Source organism: Penicillium chermesinum, assembly GCF_028974085.1.
Source record: "Penicillium chermesinum strain IBT 19713 chromosome Unknown utg000002l:1.0-5270490.0:1.0-5274688.0, whole genome shotgun sequence".
Classification (NCBI taxonomy): Eukaryota; Fungi; Ascomycota; class Eurotiomycetes; order Eurotiales; family Aspergillaceae; genus Penicillium; species Penicillium chermesinum.
This window is the reverse complement of record NW_026695312.1, coordinates 4,144,087-4,167,529: the sequence shown is the minus strand read 5'-3', so window position 1 is coordinate 4,167,529 and position 23,443 is coordinate 4,144,087. Positions and strand designations below refer to the sequence as shown.

At 51.3% G+C, this 23,443-nt stretch overlaps 6 protein-coding genes across 6 annotated transcripts; 3 read left to right on the top strand and 3 right to left on the bottom strand.

Moving 5' to 3' along the window:
• Positions 1-542: 542 nt before the first annotated feature.
• N7468_002423 (histone H4) lies at positions 543-999 on the top strand (the record flags this gene model as incomplete). The annotated part of the gene is made up of 3 exons (XM_058471720.1): positions 543-552; positions 641-916; positions 974-999. 3 exons carry the CDS (start codon positions 543-545, stop codon positions 997-999), a joined length of 312 nt encoding a protein of 103 aa, XP_058334861.1.
• A 7,618-nt stretch (positions 1,000-8,617) lies between these two features.
• Positions 8,618-8,857, bottom strand: N7468_002422 (uncharacterized protein; the record flags this gene model as incomplete). The annotated part of the gene is made up of 1 exon (XM_058471719.1): positions 8,618-8,857. One exon carries the CDS (start codon positions 8,855-8,857, stop codon positions 8,618-8,620), a length of 240 nt encoding a protein of 79 aa, XP_058334860.1.
• A 418-nt stretch (positions 8,858-9,275) lies between these two features.
• Positions 9,276-11,242, top strand: N7468_002421 (stress-regulated transcription factor RPN4; the record flags this gene model as incomplete). The annotated part of the gene is made up of 3 exons (XM_058471718.1): positions 9,276-9,382; positions 9,432-10,500; positions 10,559-11,242. The coding sequence occupies 3 exons, from the start codon at positions 9,276-9,278 to the stop codon at positions 11,240-11,242; spliced, it is 1,860 nt and encodes a 619-aa protein (XP_058334859.1).
• Positions 11,243-14,929: 3,687 nt separating this feature from the next.
• N7468_002420 (ankyrin repeat domain-containing protein) lies at positions 14,930-15,976 on the bottom strand (the record flags this gene model as incomplete). The annotated part of the gene is made up of 1 exon (XM_058471717.1): positions 14,930-15,976. One exon carries the CDS (start codon positions 15,974-15,976, stop codon positions 14,930-14,932), a length of 1,047 nt encoding a protein of 348 aa, XP_058334858.1.
• A 1,174-nt stretch (positions 15,977-17,150) lies between these two features.
• On the bottom strand, positions 17,151-18,096 carry N7468_002419 (uncharacterized protein; the record flags this gene model as incomplete). Its single annotated transcript, XM_058471716.1, has 4 exons — positions 17,151-17,364; positions 17,507-17,877; positions 17,932-17,999; positions 18,051-18,096. 4 exons carry the CDS (start codon positions 18,094-18,096, stop codon positions 17,151-17,153), a joined length of 699 nt encoding a protein of 232 aa, XP_058334857.1.
• A 3,406-nt stretch (positions 18,097-21,502) lies between these two features.
• Positions 21,503-23,311, top strand: N7468_002418 (cytochrome P450; the record flags this gene model as incomplete). The annotated part of the gene is made up of 6 exons (XM_058471715.1): positions 21,503-21,734; positions 21,794-21,981; positions 22,032-22,156; positions 22,208-22,391; positions 22,517-23,080; positions 23,171-23,311. 6 exons carry the CDS (start codon positions 21,503-21,505, stop codon positions 23,309-23,311), a joined length of 1,434 nt encoding a protein of 477 aa, XP_058334856.1.
• Positions 23,312-23,443: the final 132 nt, after the last annotated feature.

The window sequence follows — 23,443 nt, the reverse complement described above, 5'->3', positions numbered from 1 at the left end:
TGCTGGAAAGCGGCCCTTGATTTTCGCCCTACGGAGTACGTTTGGGTCTGTAGGGAAACCTGCTAAGCGAGCGGCCGCCGTATCGGCCAATCAAATTGCAGGATCACGGATCTCGAATACCTCCTCCGCCCATTCCCTTTGATCCTAGTTACCACAACACTGATTTTATTGATCTTCACATTCCAGATCCATTTGAATCAGTATGGAATGTGGCCTGGCTATTTTTGAACTTTGATTTACATGTTTAGGGGAGGTGACAGGGAAAGATCAGAATCAAAACGCCTTCCTCAGGCATCTTGGCCGTAGAGGGGCAAGACCGGCAGATCACGCCAGTCTCTCGGATCCTCGACGTTGATTGGCGGATCCACCCACTAGCGTGGTGATTCTCTGTGATTTCGCAGGCTCCCGCGTCTTCGCGGCTTTCGATACATATATCCCCCTCCCCAGTACCTCCGACCCATCTTCTTTTCCCCAATCCATCTTCGACAAGAGTCTCCACTTCACCCTTCAACAACCTCAAAACTTTCGTACTCTAATCCAATATGTCTGGCCGTAAGTACCTCCGACGCTTCTTTTCGAGGCTATCCTGCTTTGGGAATTATCTCAGCCTCAAGACGCGCCTGCTAACGCGCTTCTACAGGTGGAAAGGGTGGCAAGGGTCTCGGCAAGGGTGGCGCCAAGCGTCACCGCAAGATCTTGCGTGACAACATTCAGGGTATCACCAAGCCCGCTATCCGCCGTCTCGCCCGCCGTGGTGGTGTCAAGCGTATCTCCGCCATGATCTACGAGGAAACCCGTGGTGTCCTCAAGACCTTCCTCGAGGGTGTTATCCGTGACGCTGTCACCTACACTGAGCACGCCAAGCGCAAGACTGTCACTTCTCTTGACGTTGTCTACGCTCTCAAGCGCCAGGGCCGTAAGTTTCACGCGTCTCTTGTTTATCTGCAACGCGTCTCTAACATCTTGCTTTCAGGTACCCTCTACGGTTTCGGTGGCTAAGCGTGTCATGTTTTTGCTTTTTTCTCCGGGTTGTTACACACGGTATGATGGGACGTTGGGGTGTTCTCTGATTGCTTTTATCATGGGTCTCTGGGTTTGATTTTTACTACAACGATTACCACTTTTGCGTCCAATAAGGGTTCGCTAGTGTTCGCTTCCGAGCTTTTCCTGTATCATAGCGGCCTTTTACCATAGTAGGCTGGCACCACTTGAATGGTGGGATCAACGCATCGATCATGCGGATCCGATACGAATACAACAACTGATACTTGAATCTCGAGTCTTCCATATTCTGTAATGGCTCCTTCGGGCTGATTCTTGGGTATGAACTTTTTATTTTCCGTCTGGTATCCTTGTCCGCTATGTTTCGCGAGTATTCCAGGTCTGTGACCGGCACGTTTTGGCTGTCGTTTTGGCTGTGATTGTTTGCCTTTTCGGGCTCCTAGTATCCCTGTCTTGTGTACTGTTCGCTGTCTCCATATGTCGCTAGTGGTTTGCCATTGCCTTTATTTGCTTCTTACCGAATTTAGTACTATTCTGTTTCAGTGCTAGGTTGTCTAATGGGAGTTACTTCATTTTCACTTAACCTGTACTCGGTCGGAGTGCTGGCTCTGTTGAGCTTAGAGTTATGCTGGTCTCTATAGTCTCTCTTGGATTTCTTGTGCAGTAATACTATTTACGTTCATTCTAGGAGTTGTTGGAGTATTTTCCGAGTCGTTGTATGAATGTTTTATTGATTTGTTGGTTTGGAGGTACATGAGATGGGTACGGTACACTCATCGTATAAAATATATATTTCAGATCAGAACATCAAAGTCATGAGAAAATTGCCCAGTTCACGTCTACACTCTCCAATATTCTCCAAAATAAGGACGAGGTCTCCAGGAAGGCTCTATATCATATATAAGACCACAAAAAGCAACAATTAGCGTTATAAAACCGACCACCGTTTGCCCGACATGGAGAGTTGAACCCCCAAGTTGAACCCCAAGTTGAACCCCTTGGGTGGGGTTCAACTTTTTTTGGCGCGACCAAGGCCTGCCTTTACGCACAGACCAACCCCTCAGAACGTCGAAGTACTCCGCAAGAAGCAGGTAACTCAAAAGCCAAAGAATAGTCAAAATCCAGGTGCGAATGATCACTTGGTACTTCCAATTTCCGCGACAGACCGAGAATGCATTGGCTGCACTGTTCCGTCGACAGCCCCGGCTGCAGCCGATGAAAACCCCCCCTTCCAACTCAGCACCCTTGCATGGCCGAGAGAACTGGCTGCCGGAGCACGAGCAAAAGGATACTCAACAGACCGGGGCCGCGCATAGCTCCATGGAGAAGCAGTTCTTGGCCACCGACTGAAGGCACGAAGCATACTCGCTAAACCCAGAGTCTCGCCTTGGAATCTATATGCCCCCAGCGAACGGCACAAGCCGATGAGAAGAAGCCCGGATACACCTGCCATGGGCACAAGCAAAGAGCACTACCGCGTATACAGACACCACCGACTCTCCATCGGCCGTTCCTGCGACACTCGTATGGGGAAAGGCAGTAAGGCCACCACCAAACAAGCCGACGGATAATCGGACAACAAGTCGGACCAAATGCGACTCCGCGAAACCAAGGCCCGGCAGATTCTTTTACTATCCCATGATCGTGCAGACCCGACCGTCGAACGCGGAACGAGAATGAACGTACGGAGGGAGGGACGTGGCGGCACCTTGCCCCAAGTCGAACCACGAACTGACCGTGATGACTATTTGGTATAAGATCCACTCTGTGTGCAAAACAGGGACTCCTCTCGAAAAGTTCCTCTATCCTCAAGTTAACTCTTGCAGCTCAAACTATGACTCCAATGCTGCAAACACCAAATCCCTTGCTCCGATTTCATCCAGCTCTTAAAGAGTCTAGCACATACGACCACAGGGTGTGGAGAACAGGGCTTCCCGTCCGCTCAGCCGTACTTAAGCCACACGCCGGTCAGTTAGTACTATGGTGGGTGACCACATGGGAATCCTGACTGTCGTATGTTTTTTTCTCGCACCTTTTTTGTTTTCTGATTCGTCCGGAAATTTGCTATCGCTACGGTGATACGTTGACTCCAAGACTCGTCCCACTTCTCCAATTCCAGGCTGGAAACAGGGCTCGTAAGGCCGCTGTATTTGGAGGACATATCAGATAATTCTGGTAGGAGAGGCTAACGAATATAAGTGTCGCGTATCAAATGGGTTGGCGGGCGTCATGAAGTTGCTTATCCGACGCTAACTGGGTATATCAGCATCAAACCCCATGGGGAATTCCATATCCCCAAGGCGACTCGGCAGCCTCCTATCTTCAACAGATCCTTCCTTCCTCTGCCCGCTCCTAGGAGCTGGGGTTAAGTACACTCTGGCGAGGGACTGGAATACCCAAAACCGGTAGAGAAGAGGTCCAAGAAGAGTGTGCATGAGAAGCCCACATGCTGTTGCAGGGTGAACAATTCGACTACAATGGCAGACATTGATGATTCTAGTGGATGCAAAGCTGACACCATGGATATGAGGATGGAGCTCAACGCCCCCAAGACAAGTGACTGCGAATATCGATACAAGGGGAGACATGTCCATTGTCCACAGTCTACTCTTAATTGCCTTGCTGTCGAGCTGTCAACTCGAAGGCTAGGTAAGCGGCCCTCTCTACCGTACCCCGGTTATACACCCGAGATACCCATGGGTGCTACGCATATGGAAAAAGTCTTCAGTTCTCCAAACCGGCCAACAGCCCGTGTTTGCTGATCCCTACTGTGACCTGATACTATCGCTATCGATAGCACGTCTCATAGGAAAAGGCTTACCCCTGGGTGACAGGGATCTATAGTTATGATATGAGATCTCCATACATCCTATAGTGATAAAGTCACGCACATATCAGAGCCCATATCCATGGGACCTGCTACATCTACCTGATGAAGAACTAACCAGAAAAGGGAAACTTCCCGTCATGGCTTTTTTTATTGGAGCGAATGTGTCGGCTGCAGATGGTATACTGAGCAGATGACCGCCTCGGGAGACTAGGAGCATACAAAGCCATTAGTCAAATCCAACACCTCACATAGCTGCACCATGATGATCCACATGGCTAATATCCAATATATTGCCTGGACAGAGACTCGAAAAATGTAGCGTATCATCCCGGTCCTCCGACTTCAGCCATAGCAACGGAATTGCTACTTGAGATCTCGTCAAGTGTCGTCTCCGTATTCGGCCCTATAACTCGCTGCCAAATTTTGATGACAAGAAGCGCCCGAACTAAACATGTGGGAATACATTGCTGGCACCGGTTAAAAAGATCTACGGTTCGCTTTTCGCCCACCTCACCGTCATGACATTATGCAGAATCTTGTTCAAACCGCTGAATACCCAAATCACACAAAGTCCATCCTTCTGAGACAAGTCCAAGCTAATTAAGGAATACCAAAGGCCACGGAGGCAAAAGGACATACAAGAAGCGGAACTTTACAGCAGTAGTCGGTGCTGGATCGAGCCCCGTCGCAAAATGTGCAGACGTGCATTGGAAAAGAGGTCCGCGATGGGACTCGACATTAGGAACATACATGGCGGACCGAATTGAATGCCCAGGTGCACCAAATTAGCCTTGGCGGGCCCGGGCAGTACGCAGCAACTTACGTGGGAAGGTGCATTGAGGCTCTTCGATGTCTCAACACCTAAATTACAAGGCTTCCAGGTAAACACCTCTCGGTTCACGAAAATCGCTGGTGGGTCAAGTTCCGCATCTGGATCGATGGCCTGGACCATGTTTCAAAACTAACTAACGGCCTTCGTAGCTTGAGCCTCCTCATCCCCCATTGAAGCCCTCTACGGCATGCATCTAGAGTCCTCTGAGGCGGTCTAGATTGCAGGTTCAAGCCCAGCCCCACAAATTGAATACACAAGTGCGCAAGCAAGTCTATAGAGGATTCGTCTAGACTAGGTGCCCCCATATCCAACGACACCCTATTGGATGGCTGGACGGTTAGCCTCAACTTTGGAATTCGTAGGTGCTACGCTGACTTGTTTAGAGTGGACCGTGCCTTAGACTGTACATAGAATGAACCTGGTACCGGTATAGGTCTGAGCGCCACACCTAATATCACTTATTCACGAACGATAAACATGTATCCTAGTGGCCTGCCATCGGAGCTGATAGTCTGTCTGATCACATGTGATCAATCCCAGACTCAGGGATGAGCACAACAGCGGCTCGCAGAACACAAAGCTCGGTTCTCCGCAGGTTTCTAGGTCAGATCCCTGATCTGGACAATGATTGATGGGGGAAACAAGTTGACAGATAATGAGTGGGCCCCTTACGAGTCCCAGTAAGCTGCTAGCTGTGTCTCACGTCGCGGTGGGTTTACCCAGCTTAGCCTAACAACGCCACCCAGATGCAATCGAGCGTCCTATCAGGAACAAGCGTTCGACCAGACAAATCGAGTACCCTTGAACGACTGATGTGATTGGGCTAGGGGCAGTTAGACTCAGCTTGGTTCCTGTTCCCCGGTGCCCTCCAGTCCATCCAGCTCGGCAGGAAACTCCACCGAATCACGTTCCGCTGAATCAGGAAGTTGAGAGGGTTGGATCGGGAAGTAAGACCGGAATAATGCCATATGCAAGCAAGATCGTTTAGACATTCAAGACCGTCTATCGGGTAATTGGCCCTAAACAAGTTACCAAATTTGGGCCGTGTACTGAGACATGGTGGTCAGAGGTATACAGTCTACTTCGGAACAGGATAGTCGCTCCGACATCATGGATCTTCTGCGCGTTGCTGTTACAGGCATCGTCCAGGAGTCACATGAATAGAAATCTCTGACCACTCGGGAGTTCTAAAAATATGGATGGGATGGCGTGTACAGCGTATAGAAGAATCTATCTGAGTCGGAAGTCGATGGAGACAAACATCCAGTGTCGGGTGGGGCCAGGGAGGGGACCGTGCGCCGTGAGACTCAAGCAAAATCTCTGCGTCTGTAGGGAATGTAGAATCCGACACGAGGAACTAGAAAATCTCTGACTGCTGAGCAATGCAACTCCGAGGAACGGAAACAAGGGGAAAGACTGCAACTAAACGAGGCGACTAATGCAGGTCTGACAGTCCAAGGCCCAACAGGCCGGACAAGCCCGGTGCCGAAATTGCCGCTAGAAGGATTCGACAGATTCCAGAAACCCTTTGGCGCCCATTCTGTATGGTATCGCTGGCGTAAGCCACGTATCTGCAATACCCCTAGCCATACCACTAGCCCTCTTGGGCGGATGTGGCTGAGCCCTTCCACTTGAACCAATCATTTCCATTGAAATCTCTTCTCATGCATTAGCTTGTTCTAAGTATACCTTCTGCAAGAGCAACGGCATTCTGGTGCCGTTAAGGTGCTGACAAGCTCACGGGATGCCATGCCGAAGAAAAATTTTCTTTCCTCAGGCCGACCAGGAATTCCACATCTCCGCGGGACCCCTTTGCACAGTTGGCAATCAGCCTAATTCAGAAGGTAGCTAGTATGTCCTTGGTCGCGTGGCCCAATCGCGACTGGCAGCTTCGCCCGATACCTCTCCCTTCGGTAGGTTGTGGTTTGGTGTCTGACCCTTGACGATGGGCCAATACTCGGCCGTATTGCATAGTGACAAAATTTGCCACTCTCCCCCCGGATCATGAATACTCTACATCAAGGGGTCTCATGCCAGTGGAGGCCCTCCCTTCGGCCGCGATAGATGCCAAGGGCAGGGTTTCTAGGTTTATCGAATCTGGACCCCAGGGTCTTTTTTCTTTGGGGAACCTTTGAACGGTCCAGACTGGTCGGAAATCACGGCACCCCGGACCCGCGTGTGCTCTCGGTGCCCCGAGTGGTCAGGCAACCCGGGGGGGGGCCGATCAGAACATCAAAAATTGCTTTTTGTTTAGTTCGGCCAAAATTCAGGCAGAATAGTTATCGATTTTGGGAAGAACCTAGTTAGCGCTAGCTGCATACTCAGAAACAAGAATAACGGGCAAGAGAGCTCCGGGAGGAAAGAAAGAGAGAAAAAAAAAAAACCTCTCAATTCCAGTCAGAGGACTAGTGTGCTCCGGTCGCGGGAACGATCTCGACATCTCTCCGCTGGCAAGCCACACCCCATTTTACACGGGCCTCCCCCGAGCGATCAGATATTCCCGAGCCTAAGGAGGCTAGGATACGTTAGCACCAAGACTAGCTTCTGCTGGGCGCTAAACTTAGCCGATTGTAACCAGCCTTACAGAGTACCTGCATAGTTACATGCCTGTTACCCGTAACTCCGAGACTCCTGTTTCTGCACATCGGATCTACACTAGCCATATAGACTCAGCTCGGTTCTCTGCCGAACAGGGCCGGAATGCGAAAATTTTTCTGTTCCCCTTAGGGCCCCCCCAACCGTTTTGTGAGTCAGGAAGTTAGTCACCGGGATAAGGAATCGTTGAGCATGCTTAGCTTTCACCCATGTGATCGTGCCAGATATTCCATGACATTCATCCCGTAATTGTAAGCATGTAGTTGGAAGACAAGGCAACGACCCATGTGACCTGCGACGCCAAGGCCTTGAACTGTCATGTCCACAGTAGCCGAGAAGGGCCTCACAATTCGCGAGCGCGGCTCCGACGAGTCTGCCCATGGAACAGGAGATCGCTTGACTCAGGAGATCCGGGGTCAGCTGCCCAGTGTCAGCTGATCCGTCTCGGACGAAGCTAAAGAAACAGGCTGCCGAGTATTCGGTTAGAAAGACCCAAACACCCACTGCGTACAGGATCTGTTTAGCTTATACCTGCGGAAAAACAAAAGCTAAAAAAAAAAAAAGTCACCATTTGCCTTAGAATAGCCACGTCTGCCAATACAATCGTAGCGAAAAAAAAAAAGTGGAATCTACCCCAGAGAATGCAGGACCCAGGAGACCGGGAAGCCACGTTTGTGGCGCAGCAAGCAACAAGTGGCTTGGGGCATTCCTGGCCCGGGACTCGTTATGCGGGCCTTTGTGGGTAGTCGGCAGCATTCGGCGTCTCCTAACCGCATGACCCCAAGTGTGGCTCAGCCCTGTCACTGAGAAAACCTAATTTTGGAGGATATCTGGAGATCTGCTGGAATTTTCTCGGACTTACCGTAATGCAGACAGAACTAGTTTGCTTCCTTTTCTTTCTTTCTTTCTTTCTTTTTTTTTTTTTTTTTTTTTTGTTTTTGGTTTTGGTTTCGGTTTTGGCTTTGGTTTTCGGTCTATAGATTCAAGTTGATTGGAGGATGAGTATCTGTTACGATGACTCGACCTAGAGTCATGTCTCATCCGGCACAATTCAGTCATGTTCATTTTTGATTCACAATGAAGTGGATTTGGTGCCCAGGTGGGGTGGTCCGCGCTGACAAAAGCCCCTAATCCTTCCAGTTATCGACATGATTGAGGACCATGTACGCAGTAAGGGAGGGATAGAAAAAGGATACTCATCGAACAAATAGAATGCCTCAAAAAAAAAAAAAGAAACGGTGAAAAAGCCCAAAATGGCAAACGGAATTTCGCGATACTCCAAATTAGAATTAATGTATTATTTATTCCTGTTTTGGAAATAATTCTCCCTTTTTTTGCAAGCACAGACATCAGGTAGATCAGTGGGTCGGGTTGGGACAAAGCCTCGCTCCGTCGCTCTCGTTCTCGGTAATCATGGTCAGGAATTGGTAATCGTACGGTACGGGGATCCTAGAAAGAAGGCCCAAAATGGAATAGCGCGGAACCGAGCATTCGTTACGGTATGAAAGATGGTCGGGCAGTCCGGGCTCGACGGTAAGAATCCCAGCAATCGCAGCCAGGTGGCTGCTGATTGGGCAAATGGTTCCCCCTGCAAGCATGGGGTAACGTCATGGCTTGAATTGATACTTCGGCCATAGAATCTTCTTAAGTGTGCCGCGTTTCCCTTCTGCTCCATTACTCATTATTGAACTCTACTTATTATAATCCTGGCACAAGCTTGGTAAGACTCATCTTTTGCCCGGCTCATTAAAGAACCCCAATCTCACCCTCCCAGACTTTCCTACTTTAAGGTTCACCCATACCATCATCACCTGCCTGAGCCTCTCGACGTTTCCAGACTCTTCCCTCTCAACCAACCAGATTTCCAACCCAGAATCTCAAGTCATTTTCCACCCCCAGGGATCCCTCGGACCTTGAGCCGTCGGAAATTCACCTATATAAATCTTGCCATCCCCGGTGGCAAATCAGCCTCCCCCCACCTCCCACCTCTGTTGACGTCCTCTACGTGAGAACATAATGCTTATGTATACACGTAAGGATCTCATCACTGATCCATACAACCCGGAAGACATCATCATACAAGACGATCAGTTTCCACCTGAGTTCGCCGAGAACTCTCAGCAGTACCAGCAATCTTATCTTCAACCGCTTTTCCAATATCAGCCAAACCAGTTCGCCTCTCCGCCCTCTTCCGCTCCTTCCTCACCCACCTTTTCCTCGCCAACCTTCTCCAACCCCTACCCACCCACCTCGGTGGACAATCAGCTCTTACGGGGCTCCTTCGATGACACCCGCGTCTTCCTACAACCCATCCATGGACGTTCAGAGCTCTGCTTCACCCTCATCACAATATCTCGGCCAATACCCGCAATACTATACCCCAATGTTGACCCAACAACCCGTGGCTCCCAACCAAGCTTGGGACAATAACTTGCAACTTCTGAGCCCCGCTCGCATTCCGTTCCCCTCCAAGGCCTCACCATCCGGCTCATCACATCGTCGCTCAGACAGCTCCAACAAGCCTCTGCCTACCCCAGTGCAGACCCCCGTCCAGAACTCATTCCTGGCCGCACCCTTCCAGAACTACGACCCGTCTCAGGACGCCAGCAGTGTGGAGGCGGAGTCAGCCATGAGAAGGGCTATCATGGACCAAACGAAACAATCGCCCCAACAGCAACAACAGAACGAGCACTCGCACTCTCTTGCTCCTTCGGTTTCTACGTTGAGCCACAATTCGCCAGTCACCCCCCAGACTAGCTTGGACGAGATTGACGATCTGTCCAAGATGACGAATGGTGAGACCCAGCGCTTTAATCCAACTTGGTGGATGGACGAGTACTTACCCAGCGACGTGTCTTCAGAATATGCCAACGGCAATGGAAATGGAATGGGCATTGGAGTCCCTAAGCTCGATCGTACTATCTCAGATATCTATCAGGATGAACTGTTTAACCCGACTGTGATGGCTGCTCCACAGATGTCAAAGCCCATGAGTCAAAACCTCATGGTTCCCCGCAACATGATGGCCGATCGCATCCAAGCCGCCAGCCAGGGACACCTCTCTGCTCGGTCTCAGTCGCCAGTATCCGGTCTCAAGCGCGAACGATCCCCATTTCGCCAAAGCTCCGAGTACGCGAACTTCCATCCGCACATGGCTACCAGTGTTCCGATGGCACAGAATGGTATGAATGCGGCATCCTCCAACCAGTCCGACTTGAAGACCATGTCTCCCAAGGACGCCGTCCTCGATTTCAACGAAGGCGAAGATGCCGCCATGGCTCCGCTGTTCCCCCCGACAGTCCGACTTCAACCTCGGGGATGTTCTCGGCCTTCGCCGAGACAGCGGCACAATGCGCCAGGCGCAGCCTATGGCTACGATGGACACCTTCCCTTCTCACTACGCTCCGGTCTCGCAGGCTCCTTACGGATTGGCTCAGCAACTCCAGCGATCGCAGCAGAGCTACTTGCAGCAGCCCGATGTTCTCTCTGGAATGCCCTCTAACGAGGTACGCGCTTCAGTGGAGGTGTCACCACGTCTGCAGGCGGAGACTCCCACTCTCTCGCGTCCCAGAAACACTTCTTCAGATACCGGTACCTACACCTGCACCTACCATGGCTGCACTCATCGTTTCGAGTCTCCATCGAAGCTCCAGCGCCACAAGCGGGAGGCTCATCGCCAGACATCGCCCGGGGGTCACTTGGTTGCCCGCGATACTTCAATGCGCAATTCCCAGGCCGGCCCGCACCGATGCGAGCGTATCAACCCGTCTACTGGCAAGCCTTGCAACTCGATCTTCTCCCGCCCTTACGATTTGACCCGTCATGAAGATACTATCCACAATGCGCGCAAGCAAAAGGTGCGGTGTCATCTCTGTACCGAGGAGAAGACGTTTAGCCGCAACGACGCCCTTACCCGACACATGCGTGTTGTGCACCCCGAAGTGGACTGGCCTGGCAAGCAGCGTCGCCGGGGAAGAGACTAAACTTACCCGCGACCATCATCATGACGATAATTCTCGATCAACCCTATAGAGGGGGGCACGAAGCTTCGCACATGACATCATAGGCGCTCGATGGAGAGCTCGATTGAGAGACTAGCCCCACCGTCCGTCCCAGATCGTCGGGGTCTGCTTCCGTTTCGGGACTCCCGGATTGGCAGGGTGTGGCCTTGTGGCCTGAACCCCAGCCCACTGACGTCATGATATCCACCGAGCCCACACGACCTGTGGTTGACGTCGAATGTACGTCGCAAGATCGGGTCTTTTACAGCAAAGGATGACGCACCCCACCGACTGATGAGCTTCCAATCCCTCTCTACCCCCTACCTTTGCCTGACGTGTGCGGGCGTCTTGGCGCCATTCTGAACCATGTTCGATCCTGCGACACATTTTTGATCAACACGCCTTCCCCCCCAAAGCAGCATGTATCTTGTCTGTACGGCCCTGTCTCAGTTGTTATCTTCGCTTGCAGCTTTTCACGTCTATTACGAACCGCATTGTGTCATGTATTATTATCATTTCCATTCCTACGATCTTACGCGATGATGTCGATGTCTCTTGCATGCAATTTCTTCCTTGACTGCATTGGATGGTGCTTTTGCTTCTGGATGGGCGGCTGGTGTTTGTATATACGTGGGAAGGATTCTGTCGCGTATACTATTGTTTGACCTTTGTATGATATGTATAGCACCCCCCCCCCGAAAAAGATGTACATTATTGCTACTATCTTTGTTTGTCTAATATCTACAACAAGAAGAACATGCTGGATATCTGTTTCTATGCTTCCAAAACCATCTCATTTTCTCCCCGATGTAGTTAGAATGATCCTATTAGTCACGGAGCTCGAAATTTGACTTTTGCGGAGTTTGAAGCGAGGAGCTTCGTAATGCCTGTCAATCGTGATGCAGGCCGACAATTCCTACAACAGGAAGCCCAGACCCTGACTACATGAGGTAGGGCATAGGTACCCTTTGTGCTCAGTTCAAAAGCAGCCCATCAGAGCCCCACATCACCGCTGCCATCTTATGGAGCCCGGACGTTTCGACCCCATCCACCAAGCACAGATCAACTCCGTACCCAGTGGAGCTTTGGCGCACACCAAATTTGTATAAGCCTCTATCCCCCAATCATACCCGTCGATCTCAAGCCACATACCAGCCCCTGTTGCATTGGGTGAGCTACCTTTCTCCTCCGTATCCACCCCTCACACATTGGCTCGGGGATTTTGCTTCCTTCCCACCTCTCTTCTGCCGTTCATGCGACGAATCAATATCCCCAATTTGACTTTGTGTCCACTGTACTCGCGTTCATGTCTCTCCTCTCACACCGCGTAAGCCGGCCCCAATCCTGAGCTTTAACCCGAGCTTTTTAACCCTACCGTTAGGCTTTTCAATTCCATCTTATTTTTTTTTCTAAATACAGTAAACACAATTTAGGCAATCGCATGGGAGTGAACATAGCTCTGAATAATTGTAAAAAAAAAAAAGAAAAACGAAGTCCGACGGTAGCTACACAGACCTAATCACAATCCCGATCTTAACATCCAACGACCCTACCTGGGGATACAAAGCCCTACAGAATTTCAAGGGGAAAAACAAACAATTGAACCCGCCCCTCTCCAAAATTCCCCCCCAAAGCTCTCCCTCGTTTTATTCTAGCCCAAGTCCAGACACCAGGTTCCAGCCCTCAAGCCACAGGCGTTGTAAGGATGAGGCCGGTGGTTCCCTCCCACTCTCTCGAACGCCATGGAGCGCCTCAAATCCACCGGGGCGCCCAGGTAGCACTGCTTATAAACCGCTGACGCGAGAGGCACAGCTGATTATGTGAGTGTACAAAAAAGGGTCAGTTAGTCTCTAGCCAATGAGAGTGGCCAATTGCAACCATCCTCAAGCAAGTCCCAGCCCACTAGCGGGCTCGGGATCGCTCGAGTAGGCAGAAGATTGACGCGGGCGGGTAGCGCTACCGCGATAACGATAAGCAGTTGATCTTGGAACCCCGTGCGAGCCGGGGGCATCAAGTGGAAAATTTAGAGAAAACTTAGAAAAAAGAAAAGAACAGAGAACCGCTTCTTCCGAGGGGTCCCGGGTCAATCGTTACATTGATTCACACGGACACGTCGAGCAGTGGAACCGCCCGGGAGGAGGAAGAGGAGTGTACATACAGTAGGTTAGGCGTAACACTGGAGATCGATGCCAGTCGCAAAGTTTAGATTGGGTGTGGTGGACTGTCGGGGCCGTCCACAACCCACTTTCTCTCCACCGCAGGTCACTTGTGGCTTGCTGGCCCAGCAATCGGCGTTTACGGGCGAAAAGGGCTGGGTTTTCTGCGGAGTCAGCTTTTGCTCAGCGGACACCACTTTTTCAGGCCCACAGGTGGGGGGGTGGGTGGTGGCTTTCTCTCGGGCGACTATCATTGCCGTGATTGACCATCGATAAAGCTGCGAGCTGGGGGGAAGACCCACTGCATTCAGGCTGTAATCCGCTGTATGCGAGGTGGTTATCGATAACGGAAATAAGTGGGCCAGCTTTGTATTTCCCCTGTATGTGGCGGTGCGAGGATGCTGAATAATGCGGGCTGAGTAACTAACTAACTAATGCCATTTCGCGTCTCGCCCAAAGGGGTAACAGGTACCCGTGGTCTGGCTCTTCTGGGTTAGCGGGGAGTCGTTGGGAGACTGTTTGGGTAAGTGGGTGAGGATCCACTACCGTATGTAGATTGTGGCTGGTACTATTTGGGATGTTTCGTCAAGGGAGCCTATTTTTAGAGACCCTCTGAACTAGGGATGCCTTGTATCTATGTTCCATGTTGATGGCTGGTATGTAATTTTTGTTTTATGTAGATGCCTGCTGTATGGGCAGTTACGAATTCATATGAAGAGATTGGCTTTGGAGATATACTTTGGCTCGCACATGCAGATGAAGTGTGGCGGAGCTTATCTTCATGGACTCAGAATGGCCTCATATCGAATCATTGCTTGGGGAAAAGGAGTTGCCTAACAGGGGACTACGTGGATTGTAGGGCCGGACAGGAAGGATCGCAAGATCGAAGAGATGTGGCGGAGCTCTGGAAGATGGCTGCTGAATGTGGAAACGGCGACGCGGACATGAGCTGAGACTTGCACGACATGATATAGACAATGGTACGGCTCCGGGGAACCTTCTGCATTAGGATTTCTATCCATGGTTTGGATCCATAGTTTGGATAGTCTACGGGTTCTCATTGAGTTTCCCAGGCATGTTGCTCTGTTGTAGTGCTCTGTGTCTTTTGCGAGTTGCTGGGATCTGAACCTCGTTGAGGAGATGTATCAGTACTTCACGTTACAGCAAACCCATGTCGTAGCTTGAAGCTGTCGATACTTCACCTGAGTGATGAGGGAATGTACCTCGCAGCTGCCGGTCTATATCGGACAGTCAAGCCTTCCAAAGCGATTGATCAATGCCAACGCCGGGAGATCATTGTATACAAGGGAGCTCTTCACGATATCGTAGATCTGTCAACACGCTCATAAACCCAAGCGCCGTGGTCCAGCACAGCGAAAAAAAACCATGTAATTATGCTATGTACCAATGCCATCAGGGTATATCTACATCTATCAAAGTCGTGTACGTATAGTATCATCATGAACGTAAGGAGGAAAAACCCTTCCAAGTCAACACGCCAACCAGCTCCAACCTACCTCACGACCGATTTCGGGCGAATAGCAAAGCTCTGACGCGAGATCCTCGACCGCTGCTTCCTCTCAATCCCCCGCTGCACGATACTCCTCATCTCATCACTCCCAATCATAGCAACATACTCGGCTGCACTTCCCCAGGCCCCCTTGGCCTCCGGATCAGCCCCCTGATCTACCAACCACCTCACCCGCTCAACAGCACCGGCCATAGCTGCATACATGATGGGATGGTGCACAACGACCCTCGACTCTCCCTTCTGATTCACATCCGCGCCCCTCTCCACCAGCAGCGCCATCACCGGAATGCGACTCGCATCAAACTCCTTTGTCGTCACGCTCCGCGGCGAAATCCCCGGCGAACACGCCCCCGCCGCAAAATGCAACGGCGTCCCATAGTGGATCTCCGCCCCGGCATCCAGCAGCAGCCGCACCGCCTCGACCTCTCCCCGCGCAGACGCAGCTTCCAGCGCTGCACAAGACCGTGGGTTCGGGTCGTTGGCTACATCCCCCGCGGCCGTCCCGAGATTCGGGTCCACGCCATGCAGCAGGAACCAGTTCAGCAGAGGGAGATTAGTGACGACGCGCGGGAGCAGCACGGCGCCGAGCTCGCCGGGCGTCCAGCCGTGCTGGGCGAGGAGGTCGAAGAGCGGGACTTGGACGGCTTCCGGGGCAGACAGGATTTGCACGGGCGTGCGGCGGTCGATGAAGGCGCCGTTTGCAAGAAGGTGGTGTGTTATTTCGACGTGGCCTGCTGCGAGCGCGAGCATGAGGCCGTGGTGGAGGAGCTCGGGGGTGCGGGCGTCGGAGAGCGTGACGGCCATGACGGCGGGCAGGTTGCCTTCTCGGCAGGCGGTTTCGAATGTGTGCAGGTGTGCGCGGGCGGAGAGGGAGAGGTCTGGCGTGCTCATAGGTATGGGAAGGCCCATGTGCGGCACAAAGCTGATGGCTGCTGGCGAGGAGAATCGTTTGTTTGCGTGGTCCGGCATCATCCTGCGTCTTTTTGGCTGCTGCTCGGGCGGGGGGTGCTCGTTGTCTATATGTATCATCTTAGAGGAGGAAGGTAAGTGGGGTCCTGCTTTCGAGGTCTTTTTTCCAAGGTCGGGGAGTTCCTTGCTGTCTTTTTTGTTCTGATGTTTTCTTTTCTTTTTTTTTCTTTTTTGGCTTTTTTGGCTCTGCCGGGATCGCGAGTTAGGTGACACCCGAGAGAGCCTCATGCCTCTTATGGTTTAGTTGCTTCCCCGAGCGTGATGACTCATCACGAGATTGGTCGAAGATGACCTGTAGAATGAGATCCATGGGGTGGTATGAGCCGTGTCGATGTGATGTAGAGAAGGGGGAGTTGGGAAAACTCAAGTAGATCGACCGAGGTTCATAGCTCGGGTGGAGATTGGGTCGACATCGATAGGAGGCACAACTGCGGAATGTGATCTGGGGCAACAGTTGGCCACAGCCATGAATTGTCCGATTGGGCCCCAGATAAGATGATGAGGGGTAATTCTAGAATGAAGTGTAAAATCATCCCCATAACACTCCTGAGCAGCGTTGACTCGCTATTAAAGAGCCTGGCCTTGGGGATTAGCACTTGCTGTATAACTCTGAACCATAGAACACAGACGTATCTTCTTTACTTAGGGTGCCCTTTGTTCACTATTTGCAGCGATACCAATTAGTGATCTATCTGTAGATGATCATCCTGTGTAACACAGTCGGCCAACCCAAGAAATGAAAGGCCAACCGGATGTAGGCGCCTCGATGTAGGGCTATCCAAGCTAAGAGGAGAAAGAACCAAGAGCCATCCAGCCACCCTTATCTCCCCACGTTTACTGGAGGGTCCCTTGCTTAACAAGGCGTTGTTTGGTACTAGTATCATGGTGCTATGACAAATTGTCTCGAGCACCAGTAGCCATATCGATCTGTGGTATTGTCCGAGGCCGCTACATCCATTGCTTCAATGCGTTTACAAGACGCAAAACACTGTAATAGGATGAGGTGTGTTATTAAGCAATCGGTACTGAAATAGGGGAGAATGCAATCTTGTTTACATGCCACGTTTGGGCCGTCGAGCCCGATCCAAGGACGACAGGAAGTCATCGTGAGACTCGAAAGTGGTTTCGATCTCCGTCTGAGTGAAGATCTTGCCATCAGGAATAATTATTCGTTCCTGGCTGGAATGGTTTCTGTCTCCCTGCACCAATCTGGGAGCTCATCGCTATCCCATCATCAGTCCTGGATTTCGAAGCATTGGGATCGGTCACTCTCGTAAAACCGGTCCCATCTTCCGGGGGTATTCCCAGACCAAGGCCCGTATTTCCTCCCGCTGCTGTATTCCCCGATGAATCGAGGCAAGAAGCGGGAGGCAATCGCTTTGAATGACGGGATGGATGCGGCAAAAATGCCAACGTTGGTCTCGATAACAGACCAGTACATGGCACCGCTAATTGCGTAGGTAGCATCGGGGAGGTGAGCATGGCCGGGATGTACGTGATCCGGATGATTGATGAAATGCAAGCACTAGAGAAGCGGGCTTCGTTAGCATCCGCACAGCGCCACAAGGGGGGGGGGGTTTGATCACATACAAGAGACCCAAGCAGAGGATAAAAATTAGGGCGATCTTCTGTTTTTGAGGAATCTGGAGTTTCAAGATAACTCGGGCCGGCAAAGAGTACGTCAAGAGATCTGTAAGGATGTTCAGAGCCGCGTTGCACAGGTAGAAGACATTGATATCAACGCATTTCCCTGGGCCTGTGCTCGTCCAAGCCATGCTTACCGGGCTGCATTGGAAAGCTGCAACGAGGACGAAGGAACCGGCTTGGCATACAATGACTCCGATCATCACGTAGGACATCCGGGTAAGCACCCGGTCGCCCAGTCGAATATAAAAACAAAGGACCGAGGTTTTCACAAATCCAAGGCAGGCCAGATAGAACATGGAGCTCAGCCAAACGGCCTGAATTAAATCAGCGAGCGTTACCACTGGGGATCATCTTGGAATAGACCATACAAAGGCGTACTCAACCATCTTTGTTTTGTCGACGTAGGCATAATGTTGACCAAGTCCATTCTGAACGGCTGCAATTTGTTAGACAAGGCTTGATAATCCGGATGCTGAGATTTTCATACCAACAAGAGTAGCAGCGATAAATGCCCAAGCCAGGAGCTGTTTCATCTGTTTAGCTGAGATCGCGTGCACGGGTAAGGGCCTTCCTACGCAAGCTCCAACGATCAAATCTTCCCAGATTCGTTAGCAGAAACCTCTGACTTCGTCCTCGTATCAATAGAGCTACTTACAGTCATCGATGCCAAATTTCCCCAGAACGTAAATGCGCGAAAACAGCCTCAGGGCCAACACGATGAATGTAAGGATTGCAAAAGCAATGTCACCACCGGACCTTGCGAACCATGATCGGCGGTCATTGTGAAGGACAAGTAAGAACGGAGGGTTTAAAAAAATTTGCCAGTGGACCAAGAAGCGTATTGATTCAGATGAACAGATTGGCCTGTCACCAGGACACCGGGAGAAGGCCACCGGACAGTACAAGAGGGTACAAGAAAAAGAAGAGGTGCAAGAGAAAGCTCCTCAACCCTGCATTTATTGAAATCTTCACAAATCCTCTTGAACAGGGGCTTCGGGGGAGGTCCACTCACCTCGTTTGGGCCGCCAGCTTTACTACTGATTGCAGGATCCATGTCCACCTTACCCCAGGATTATTACCTCCAAAAACGAGGATAGGGTCATTCGTATTGTGGATAATAATCCAACACGAGCTAGCTTAGTCCCCAAAACGTGGGCCTCCCTTTAGCAGGGGAGAGCAGTGCAGATCGGCGACAAAAACACGAACCAACTACAGTATATGGCTCCTTGGCGGAGAGGCTTGATTAGGGCTTCGGTGGCAGGCCGGGCCCGGAGATGCGACCTTGGACGAAACCAAGTCCCCAGGTTCTAGGACGCTGGATCATGGCCCCTCTTTGCTAGTAGGAGATAGCGATCCTGTTCCAGGCCCGGAGTCTGGATACGGATTGGCTTGGAATCTTCGGAGCCCACCATCTTGACACATGACCCACCTAGATCCCGGTCTCTAGTGGGAAGATCTCCACCCTCGAGGTACGTTTTGTTCGAGCCTGCGGTCCAACCCCGAGAAAACAGGCCGTCCTCATTGGTTTCTACTCGGGCTGAGCTGAAAATGGGACGTTCAGCGTGCCGTATCCTTTTCTCCGCTCGGGAAAGTGATTCCCAAGATTATGTGTTGGAGAAGAACGAACATCGGATCAGAAATAAGTCTATTTTTGTCTGTGGGAGAGTTTATGGGCGACTTACAATTCCTTCAAGTTTGCATGGGTCACCCAGCGGGAGCGTTGCTGGACGGTGCGCTGCCGTGTGGATCTGGTACTTTTGGGTTCCTGAATCGGACTAATGACAAATATCTGCCTCCTGGCACCCGAGATGTTAAGTAAGTTGTTCTGGCCCTTTACGGGAGTACTTTTGGAAAACCAAGACCCCTAGTCCTTCTGATATCGGGATCGGCGTGATGTAGAGCTCCACTCGTCGCCACAATTAGTGATTGGGGTGATTCCGCGAGCTCGGATGTTTGTCAATCTCCTACACGAGAGGCGCTAGATCGGCATTGGCATTAATGACTGGGATGAATATCCCCGAAAAGTATACGAGGCAGTGTTTCTGCGATCTTTGAGCACTGCTGTTCCATACTATTGATCTCTGCCGTTTACCATCCTCTCGGGGTGCCAAAGGAAAGGGACCTAAATGCCATCGACTCCACCCGCAAGCCATCTGCACGAGAAGTGACATCGACTTGCGTGACGACGTTACCTTCCCCCTGAGCCGTGTTAGCCCAACGGGGCTCTTGTGGCCATTGTCACATGCTGCGCTGCCTAGCCTTAGCGAAATTGGACTTCGTCGGAAAAAGACCAATATTACTGGTAGTAGAGTAAGCCATCGAGATGATCAGCAACGGTGACACTTTGGACACCTGCAGGGTTCGGTTCCCACGGGGACGTGGAATGATGAGAAGATCATTGAGTTTGAATAGGTGTGATGCATCACAAAGTTCTTTAGGGCCCCAGATGTCCAAGCCAGAAAGCCATCCCCGTACAGTTCCTGCTTCGTAAAAGCTATCTTCCAGTGAAGGGCCCAGAGCACATGTTTTCAAAGTCGGGTAATCTCACGATCTGTTTTTCTTCTCTCCTAACATCCCGACCGTGAAACACAGAGGTTGCTGTCGCCTCGTGTAGAAGAGTATCAGTGGACCGCCTGCAGATCTGTGCTCGTCCAGCCCAAACGGCGAATGGGATGCGACCTGGATGAACCCATGCACAGTACATTGGACCCTCGGCGCTAGGAAAGAAGTATGAACTGCCTTCGAACCGAGATATTCTCGAAATAGCAAAGTGTCCAGCGGTCTATGCTCGAAGGGCAGAACCTCTTGAGACGACATGTGCGGCAGAAAGTCAATGAAGTGGAGACCACAACGGTCCTGGCTTTTTTTTTCTTTTTTTTTTTTTTCTTTTTTTTTTTTTTTTTTTTTTTTTGAATTTTCCCATTTTAATGTTATCCGAGATCAGGGCCTTAAGGAAGGAGGGTAAAAATGACATCAACTAAATTCGGCTTAATCTGGATGCGAATCCATTTTCGATGAACACTGGTCTTCAGGCTGTGCCTTTTGGTTCCTCTACCATCCTGCCGCACAGGGACCCAAATGAACCTGTTCGTGGGAACACCCCAAATCAGCGTGAAAGATGTTCCACCCTCAACATCGCCAAGTGCAGGCTAATTTGGCGAGCCCCACGCTGCCCAGTGAAATCGTCGAAGTGGAGTCCATCGTTCAAGCGGCCCCGCTCCCGTTCTACGCAGTAGCCTGATGCTGGAATCGTGCCGACCAAGTGGGGGCGTTGACAGGGTGCTGCGCCAGAAAAAAGGACAAAGAAGCGTATTCCCACGTAAATGGCAGCATGCAACGAATCGGAACTCGCAAACAGAGCCTGTAGTGCTGCCGATCCTTATTGTCCATGGACGCCAACGGTTACCGAGAATCGACCCCTGTAGCTTTCGACAGTCGTGGTATCTTCCCCGGGGGGCGTCTTCCACAAATGGCTGATTGGCTCAGTGTTCTCTCTCGCCTTTGCATGTGTCCACTATTGCACGGAAGGACGGCTGTTTTGGTATCTGCATGAGAGCACAGGTGGAAAGTCGGGGTTATTCCCCCTCCCGAGAGTCTCAAGCTCGTGAGCCGCTTTCCTGAATTATAGGAAAACTTGACAGAGTACCAGATTTATAGCACGAGCCTATCCGGTTAAGGAGGGGGATGCGTTCGGCGGGGTCCGGTCCTAGACTCTGGTGGATCTCCTGGACTTGCTGGATTGCATGCCCTAAGAGTTACCGCAGATAGACGTACACCGTACTAGTAGTCCAGCGGGGCTCACTAGCCAATCGAGCATGACCCCTTACAACTCAATGGGCTGCGTGAGATGGGTTTGATCTTGCTGGACGCTTATATCTCATGCCCCCCGGCGGGCTTCCTTGGCTGAGAAGCTGGAGTTAGATCCGAACATCAACAGTCATGGGTCTAGCAGAAAACGTGCTGTCTTTATTGACAGCCACAAACCTTGTACTCGTTTTACTTTCCTATGTACTTTTGAGGTTCGCTTATCAAATCATTTACTATCGCTTTTTCCATCCGCTCTCGGCGTTTCCTGGTCCTTTTTGGGCGTCTGCCACCAGGCTCTGGATTACTTTTCAGAACCTGAAGGAGACTGAATATTTGACCTTTTACGAGCTTTCCAAGAAATACGGTGAGTCCGATACACTTGATCACGTGTGTCAAATATTTTCTCATGGAAGAACATCCTAGGTCCTGTCGTACGCGTTTCCCCAACCTTACTACTCGTCAACGACCATTCGAAGCTTCCGGAGGTTTACCACCGCAATGCCGACAAAACAGGCCACTACATCACAGGCAGCTTCGGAGAAAATGAGAGCCTGTTCAATATGAGGTCTCATAAGACCCATGCTGTCTTCAGAAAACATGTTGCGGGGCCGGTGAGTGCAACCATCAAGTCACTTGGACGGGTCTAGCTGACAACCAGAAGTATAGCTTCACAAACGTCAAGAAAATGGAGCCATTGATAGATGCCAGGATCAAGGAATGGAGCAAGAAGCTTGATGAAACTTTTGCGAAGCCCGGCGAGCCTTTTGACTTTGCTTGGTGGGCAGTGTAGGGGTCCCCATCTCCAGATACCCAGCTGGACACTCACACCGCGTACAGATACATGGCGTACGATATCATCAGTGAGATCGGGTTCGGCGCACCATTCGGTTTCATCGAGAAGGGAGAAGATATCGGCGGCTTGATCCAAGGATTCCATGACGGTCTCCCAGCATTTGGGGTGCTCGCACGGCTCCACCCCTTCACCTCCTGGATCAAAACCACATTTCTGAAAAAGTACCTCGTCGCAACCCCCCCAAGACAACTCAGGAATCGGCGTCCTCATGCGCTTCCGCGACCGCCTGATCAACAAACGCCTCGAGGAAATCCAAACCGGCGAGAAGACCCCCCCAGACCGACCTGCTACAGACCTTCCTTGAAGCCCGCACCGAAGACGGAAACCCGCTGGACCTCGAATACATCCGCGCAGAAGTGCTGCTGGTCCTGCTAGCCGGCGCCGACACAACAGGCACCGCCTTCCAAGCGCTGATCCAGTTCCTCCTCTCGAACCCCGAGGCCTACGAGCGCATGATGCAAGAGATCGACGATGCGTCGAGCAAGGGCCTCATCTCGGAGGTTCCGCAGTACAGCGAAGTCCTCGAGCATCTCCCTTTCTTCGTGGGTTGCGTGAAGGAGACGATGCGCCTCTGCCCGTCAGCTCCGAACATCTTTCCCCGATATGTCTCGGAGCCGGGCCTGAAGCTCTATGGGAAACTGGCGCCAGCGGGGACGGAGATCTCGTGTAACCCGTACATCGTGCACCGCGACCCTGCGCTGTATGGTGAAGATGCGGAGGAGTTCCGGCCGGAGCGCTGGTTGGATCCGACGCAGGCGAAACTGTTTAATAAGTATAACTTTGCGTTTGGGTATGGGTCGCGTGTATGTCTTGGACGGGATATTGCGATGATGGAGCTGTTCAAGGGCCCTCTACAGGTAAGACGGCACTGTTCGCGAGATGATCATTCTTTTTTTTTTTTCAATTTTATTTCACCCCCCCCATAGGCTTTTGCTGATTATTCTTAGTTTTTCCGACAATTCAAGCCAGAACAAGCGAAGGATAAGCCCGAGGCCAAGTTCATAGTGAAGGGCGGAATTGGGTACTGGAGGGACGTCTGGCTCACCATATCCAAGCGACCGGAGGTAAAGGCACAGTCAACCATGTAATACATAGGGCGAAGAATGGTATTGTTGCGACTGGATGGTATTGATTTGACTACATCCGGATTTGCAGTGTGGTAGCTTCGTTTTGATTCCCCTACGGATCAGTTATGCCGACTATTGCCCAGCGAAGGGTAG